This window comes from Xenia sp. Carnegie-2017, unplaced genomic scaffold (assembly GCF_021976095.1).
Source record: "Xenia sp. Carnegie-2017 unplaced genomic scaffold, XeniaSp_v1 HiC_scaffold_3, whole genome shotgun sequence".
NCBI lineage: Eukaryota > Metazoa > Cnidaria > Anthozoa > Malacalcyonacea > Xeniidae > Xenia > Xenia sp. Carnegie-2017.
This window is the reverse complement of record NW_025813493.1, coordinates 7,844,363-7,852,287: the sequence shown is the minus strand read 5'-3', so window position 1 is coordinate 7,852,287 and position 7,925 is coordinate 7,844,363. Positions and strand designations below refer to the sequence as shown.

Sequence of the window (7,925 nt, the reverse complement as noted above, 5' to 3'; positions counted from 1 at the left end):
TTTTATCAGTGCTATTGCTGGCACCAGTCGACGTGGTCGAGCAACATTGTTTGGTAAATCTCAAGAGAACGGTTGGAAGTCAAGAATTCTTATTCTGTGTCTGTACTTTCCACAACAAACTCGTTCACCCTGATAAAAACATCAACCTGTAACTTGACGTAATTTGTCTGATTGTAAGAGGTTTCCTTTTTATGAATACCGAATGCAGTAACTCAGCAGTAATCGAAGACCTGTACAGACACAACTGAAAACCAGAATAATTACGTATTGCAGCTACTGTACATTGCAAATTTCGAGCACGAAATTCATTTCAGTCGCGTTTGCGGCTCCTTGGGGATTAATTTATCCCGAATCATTCAAATTCTACAAGTCGGTGAATTTCAAAGATGAGCATTTTATAACTACTGTATGTACATAAATGAGTGAAATTCAGACTAGCTGAATAACGCGTAGCAAAATATGTGCAGGGTGTATTCAAAGAGTCCTGGAGATACCAAATCATTAGCCTATTGTGAAATTTCAATGCAAGACACTATGCCAGCCCATTAAGAATAGTTTTCACTAGCGACATAATCACAAGTGAGAACAAGGGCCAGGACTACACCATTATAGCGCAAACGAAACGAATTCATAAAATTATATTGTTTATGCTACATCCAGTTCAGTCATACAGGTCAATGATTTGGAAATCGGTCGGCCGTTCTACTTTTTGCAGAATAAAGGCTGATTTCCATTCAGTGCAAATTGTCGCGCGAGCGACTTTTTGAGATCACTTTCTTTTCAATTGTAAGCTCTCGACCGGAGCAGTTTCACACGGCTGCATACAATTCAAAAGAAAGTCATCGGAAAAAGTCGATCGCACGACAATTTGTACTGAATGGAAATAAGCCTTACAATAGTGGTTAGCCACGCATGCGCGCGTGGCGACCCACAAAAAGTAAAGCATTTTGAACTATTTTTGAGGTTTGAAACACCCGTTTTCTTCATTGAAATCATCACGATACGTAAGTTATGTTAAACATACAGGAGATCAGAGTTGATGCACCCGTTTTCTTCATTGAAATCATCACGACACGTAAGTTATGTTAAACATCCAGGAAATCAGAGTTGATGCACCCGTTTTCTTCATTGAAATCATCACGATACGTAAGTTATGTTAAACATCCAGGAAATCAGAGTTGATGCACCCGTTTTCTTCATTGAAATCATCACGATACGTAAGTTATGTTAAACATCCAGGAAATCAGAGTTGATGCACCCGTTTTCTTCATTGAAATCATCACGATACGTAAGTTATGTTAAACATCCAGGAGATAAGAGTTGATGCACCCATTTTCTTCATTAAAATCATCACGATACGTAAGTTATGTTAAACATCCAGGAGATCAGAGTTGATATAAGATCACAAAAGAATGTCGGACTATATAAAATTACACAGGAAAGTAAATCATCGAAGATTATATCTGTATAAATAATTGAATAATTCAGTCATTGTTCACCTTATTGGTCAAATATCTTGCTTTAAATTTACATTTCTTCGTCGTCATGACAACTGTCATCTTCACTCTCCGATTGGCTATCGTTTTCATCACGTGACAATAAGCTCATCAAAATACGAAACCGGCTTTTGACCTATCATAAACGAAACAAACTTTTTAAAAAATTCCTTCCTACGAACTGATTCTGTTATGGGCAACAACAAGAAAGAAACGATACAAAAAAACAAGGTAAACAAACATTGGAGATAAAAGTTTTCATTAAATGAAAGGTATACTTGCGCAAAATTGCCCGAACAACAGAAATCGAAACCTGACTTCCAAAAGGTTTACTCTAAAGCAGTGGTTTTGCTAATCTACAAGTTTTAATAGAGCAATTTAACTTTCAGAACATTACCATAATTTATAGATTTCGGAGTGAGAGAACAGAGTACATGTTCCAAAAAAAGGATGGCTACATCACTGCTTTAAAGTAAAACTGAGAGTTCATTATGTCAGGAATAACTTTGTTCGTTTTGAAAAATGCGACTACATCGTGATTCGGTTTGAAATAGCAAACTAAAGCGTATACAGTACATCCTAGGGCTACAATCCATACTGCACTAAACCTCTCAACGTGAAACGGAAAATACGGAGAGAAGTCGAGGGGAGAGAAACACATATAGACCATACCCAACGTAAACGTACCGGAAAGAGAGAAATCGAGAAGGGGCGGGGAAAGACACATAAACAAAATAGACCATATCCCTCGTGAAACGGAAAATACGGAGAGAAGTCAAGAAATAAGAGGGTGGGGAAACATAAACAAAATAGACCATATCGTAACGTGAAACGGAAAATACAAGAAATCAAGAGAATGGACACATAAACAAAATAGACCAATCAAATATTGTGTATTTTCGACGTGTGTGTTGTGGCCTTAATCAAACACGATAAACTAGCAAAAATGATAACCTCCTTAGCAGTCTTTTCGCCGAGTTCTCTCGCGATATCTTCGAATGTATTTTCATGCACGCCACGCATCTGACAAAACTGTAATATTATTTTGTCCTCCTCTCTATTTGGAAAGACAAAAAATATGAATTATCAAGAAGGCGAGAGTCTACTGTTCGGTGTTTTAAATTATTGTTACTTCCAGTACTTTCATGCAGCAATTGTTCTACCTCGTCCAAATGATCGACTTTCCATCTTCATCAACTTGAAGATTTTGCGCAGATATTTTTCTCTGGATATTTGTCGATGCGTTAGTGTCGATTTGCACTTTGTTTGCTACTTTTTCTACTTTCGTGTGACTATTTTCGGCAATATCTAAAATATCTCGAGTTTTCTTTTCATACGAATTCGACATTTCGTCGTCAACTTGATTCGAGCAAGAACGCTCATCTTTACAAACATTCCAGTTTTCAAAACTCGAAGAAACACCGTTCCCACAATGATCGATATCAACATGTGAAGCACCAATCAGGGACGGCGTTTCAACAGCATCATTTTTTATGTCCAATGACTCACCGACATTGACGACTTCTGATTTTGAAGTCAACGGATTTTTGTGAATGGTTTCATGTGACTGCATGTAATCCTCAAAAGCTTCGTACACTGACCGGCATTCACTACTTGGACTGCTATGATTACTTTGATTATAAACGCCTTCGTTCTCGTTGTTTTCCTGGTCTAGCATGTCGTCATCAAGTTCTACGTCATCATCAGAATCGATCATACGGTCGGGAATTTCATCATTGTTATTCAAAGAAAGTTCATTCGATTCTTCCGTGACATCAACGTACTTCTCTGAAACATCGACATTTTCATCATTTCTCTCATCGTATCCATTGCTTCTCTCAACGTCGCCATCTTTTGTCTCATCTTCTCCATCATTCCTCTCATTGTACCCATCATTCCTCTCATCGTATCCATCATTTCTCTCATCGTATCCATCATTCCTCTCATCGTACCCATCATTTCTCTCATCGTATCCATCATTTCTCTCATCGTACCCATCATTTCTCTCATCGTACCCATCATTTCTCTCATCGTATCCATCATTTCTCTCATCGTATCCATCATTTCTCTCATCATACCCATCAATTCTCACATCATCCCCTTCTTTTCTATCACGGTTCCCATCCTTTCTCTCGCCGGTTTCATCTTTTCTGAGTTTAGAGAATCGCCTTGACAACGGTCCACCTGTCCCTTTGGCTACTGGTTTGCAAGCCTGAGAAACCTTAGCCAAGCTTCTCTTTATATCAGGAATGATAACGTCTTCAAAGTCATCTGCCTAAAGGATCGAACAGACATACATTGAAATAAAGGTTTACATCATAAACACACCATACATTACGACTCTATGGAATAATTTGAAGTTACTGAGAGGCGTGCACGTGTCTCTGGTGTGTTAAAATTGTTTCATTTTACCCTAAAATGGTCTATTATTTCAAATGAGGAAGTTATCGGGCTGAAAATAGCATATGCATGCAATACACAAAGAAATTAATATAAGCCGTTTTTCAATCAAGCTAAACAAATATATCTATCAAAAACGTGAAAATCTGAACCATAATTATTTTCATAATTATTTAAGAAATAAAAGATGCTTACTGCATACGTTTTCTCAAGGTTATAAAAAACAAGGATACCTTTGGAAGAACTCGTGAGCTGCAAGCCCGAGACAGAAGGTCGAGGGTTGCAGCAGTTGCGCATGCTCGACAGTTCTCACGAACGTCATCGTGGTTTGAAGGTCGAGGGTTGCAGCAGTTGCGCATGCTCGAGAGTTCTCATGAACGTCATCTCGTGGTTTGCACAAGCTAGTGCAAACACGAAAAACATCTTTCACTTCTTTTAAAAAAAATCAACGCAAAACGGACAAATTTAAAACAAACGTTTTAATTTTTCTTTTAAATTGTATTCATGATTGATTTGCAAATTCTCATTGATTGAGTGGTTGATTTGTTTGGTTAAGCTCAGATCAGTTTGCACAAGCTAATGTAAACGCAGCAATAGACCAATCAGCGCTCATATTTTATTGTATTTATTTTATGAGATTGCTTGTTAACGCTATACATTACATATACAATTTCAAACACAATGCAGCCGCATGGCTGTTTATAAAGAAATACCTCAATCTCACTTCCACTACCTAATTCAACTTCTTCGAAGTCGTCAACGTTACTAAAGACAAAAGTTAGATCGCATGAGATACGTTGATACGATCATAATTAGAAATAAAACAGTTCAAACATCAACGAAGGACTTAGGGCCTGTTCATATGAGCCCGTGTAGCCGGGATTCAGCGAAGCGTTTAATCATTTTAGCAAATGGAAAAGATTAATTCCTTCACAACAAAAAAGTTATTTAAGCAATTTCCCTATGTTCTGAACTTGCAAATTCACAAAACCTTTAAAATGAAAGCAAATAATTAGGCCAGATTTGAAAATTACAACTAAAATGACTCATGACTTCTGAGAAAGATTGTAAAGTTTGCGTTTAAAATTTTTACTCCTTTCAATGACTCAAAATCATTTCACGCCTCGCTGAATCCCGCTTAGCTGGGCTTATGTGAACAGCCCCTTAGTCAATTCATGGGTTGCAAGTTACGTCATAGTCGCCATGTTGGATTATTTTAACAAAGGATTTTCCTTACAATGCAAATTTCATCTAACATGGCGAGCATTCTATTGTTCTCTTACTCCCAGGGGGATGGTTGCAACCCACCAATAAAAAAAGATTACAGAGAGTTTGTTTTTGTTAAATCTTAATTAAAACAAACGTCACACCTTTGTTTCGGCTTTAAATGGTCAAAAAAGGAGTTGAATTGTTCGATTAGGAACTGTTGACCTTTCAACAGCGGTAGGATTGCGTCGTAAAACTAAAATAAAAAGCAAAACATTTTTTGGCTGTTTAATGCGAAAACCCCGATTTGCACATTGCATTGTATAGTGCAAATACAAGACCGGTGGGATTATATTTATTGACTGTAGATTATAATTGCAGATTGCAATCTTATGTGTTGTTAAAATCTTATAATTCTTTTGTTAACTATGGAAGGCAGTCGTGCCATCGGCCATTACAAGCCACTCGTGATATTGGCCATTACAAGGCAGTCGTGACATTGGCCATTACAAGGCAGTCGTGACATCGGCCATTACAAGGCAGTCGTGACATCGGCCATTACAAGGCAGTCGTGACATCTGCCATTACAAGGCAGTCGAGACATCGGCCATTACAAGGCAGTCGTGACATCTGCCATTACAAGGCAGTCGTGACATCTACCATTACAAGGCAGTCGTGACATTTGCCATTACAAGGCAGTCGAGACATCCATTACAAGGCAACATCATACACATATGAATAATTTGTGAATCCTGGAATCGTGACATCGTTATCGTGACATGTAGATCGTCATCGGTTAGTATAGTCCTGAGAAGGACTGTTTTTGTTGTTGTTGACTGACGTTTCGACAACCTTAGCGGTAGTCATCTTCAGATTCAAATGAGGAGTAAACGTCAGGTTAGCCGTATTTTTTAAAATCAAGATGTTCAAATAAGTTTTCCGTTTTTCATGTCATTTGAGGTGAAAATAGCTGCGATAATAATTCTCAAACTGATTAACCTTCTTCGGGTGAAACTTTCACACAAAAGCTGGGACCTGGTTTACTATTTGAAACTAGCACTAGCACAAAAAAAGAAAACTGCTTAAAAAACACAACGTCCTTTTGTTTTTTAAAAATTTAGCAGCGGGTGGAATCCAACCCTTTCGTGTAATCTCATTGGCTGTAGCAGCGGGTGGAGTCCAAGCCTTTCGTGCAATCTCATTGGCTGTAGCAGCGGGTGGAATTTAACGATGACTGACCGCGGTCCAGAATCCGACAGCTAAATAGCTCCTTGAGCAAAGACTTGTTCTTTTTTGTTTGTTTTGTTTTTTTTTTCGTTTTAAAAAGGAAATTATCAGTCAATTCTTGATTGTAATAATGTAATTTATGTGAATTTTGAGTTTTCTAAGGTAAAATGTATAGTAGCTGAAGTTTTCACTGTTTAGTTTACCGCCATAGTTGAATCTAACTGCGCAATATTATATCGCTGTTGGCTATTTGCTTTTATAGAAAAATATTTTTCTATCCAGGCCTCACAGTCGGTAAATAACATATATATATATTTCCATGATCTAATGAAAATACTAATGTGGTTAGAAAGAATAACTTACTTGATTAACGCTCGACCTGTTGAAATCAAACGAAGCCAAACATTTTAGTATTTTTTGCAAATGAGATGGGCTTTTGGCAAAATGGTTCTAAAAGTAACAAAGGTTTCATTCATATACATCAACTAGCTCTCTAAACACAAGTTAAGCGTTAAAAATCTTGGTGCAAAATTATTTTAGGCTCAACAAAAAATTGTATTTGCCATTTTGCCATTTTATAGAATTAGCGTTCACACACCTGCAAGCATTCAAAAAAGTTTCTCGCTTTTACGACATCTTTGTGTTGCATGAACTGCAAAAATACAAAAGAACGTTGGGTGATGATGAAGGACATGAATAAACAGCCGTAACATACACCATGAAATAATTTCTTGCAACTTAGAATGTAGTGTTAAAGCACAGTATAGTGAATATATATTGAAAGCAACCACCTTGTGCCACCCATATCTTACTACGCATGAATTATCATATAGCAAATTAGCCCAATCAACGCATGTGATTGTTGTGTGGGAGTAGACATAGTTAAGAATGATGAAATGGCTTATGTTATCTACTGCACCATACTGTTAAAGTAAGATGACAAGCAGCAGGGAAATGAAACCAAGTTATCACTGCGTTGTACTGAATAAAGAAAATTGCAAGAAAATACTTCATTACTTAGAATCACTTTCAACAATAATATTTCTTACAACATTGGCCTCCAAAGCTTCATGTGGTTCAAGAAATCCAACAAAGTCGCGAACCAATTCAGGAAATTCACTGAAAATATCAGCTATTTTTTTGTACAACTAAATTCAAAAACACAACAGCGCTTTATGAGTTAGGATAATTGCATTCTGGTGGTGCATTAAGGTAAACCATAAGTTTAAAACTGCTTATTCATTTAAATAACATTGAATTTAATGTATTAGCTTAAAAACATTGTGTTAAATGCATTGGCTAATGCTAAAATGAAACCTGCAAGTATTGATGTAAGGAACTATAATGTAAACATAGCTTCATCACTCTTTGAAGAAGCGATATAAACAAAATTATCGTCAAACAACAACAAGAAGGATCATCTAGAATAACTGCAGTAACACATTGGAGTAACACACTGTAGTAATACACTAATGTAAAACATTGGAGTAACACACTGGAGTAACACACTCATGTAACACACTGAAATAATATATTAGAGTAACACACTGGATAACACAATGGAGAAACACACTGGAGTAACACACTAATGTAAAA

At 36.9% G+C, this 7,925-nt stretch overlaps 1 protein-coding gene across 1 annotated transcript; it reads right to left on the bottom strand.

The window, feature by feature from the left end:
- Nucleotides 1-374: 374 nt before the first annotated feature.
- Nucleotides 375-7,702, bottom strand: LOC124454302 (GATA zinc finger domain-containing protein 14-like). The gene is made up of 9 exons (XM_047005126.1): nucleotides 7,379-7,702; nucleotides 6,928-6,981; nucleotides 6,693-6,779; nucleotides 5,267-5,358; nucleotides 4,610-4,661; nucleotides 2,660-3,771; nucleotides 2,451-2,553; nucleotides 1,500-1,632; nucleotides 375-1,420 (listed from the first exon to the last, which is right to left on the bottom strand). The coding sequence occupies exons 2-8, from the start codon at nucleotides 6,976-6,978 to the stop codon at nucleotides 1,528-1,530; spliced, it is 1,602 nt and encodes a 533-aa protein (XP_046861082.1). The 5' UTR covers nucleotides 6,979-6,981; nucleotides 7,379-7,702; the 3' UTR covers nucleotides 375-1,420; nucleotides 1,500-1,527.
- Between the last annotated feature and the right edge of the window lie 223 nt (nucleotides 7,703-7,925).

What these genes read in the sequence shown, in the direction of transcription:
- LOC124454302 (XM_047005126.1), bottom strand. Translation starts at nt 6,978, where the DNA reads ATGCAACACAAAGATGTCGTAAAAGCGAGAAACTTTTTTGAATGCTTG. An exon ending in ACTTTTTTGAATGCTTGCAG is followed by an intron (nt 6,780 to 6,927) that starts GTGTGTGAACGC and finishes TGTTACTTTTAG; the next exon opens with AACCATTTTGCCAAAAGCCC. An exon ending in CATTTAAAGCCGAAACAAAG is followed by an intron (nt 4,662 to 5,266) that starts GTGTGACGTTTG and finishes TTTTGTCTTTAG; the next exon opens with TAACGTTGACGACTTCGAAG.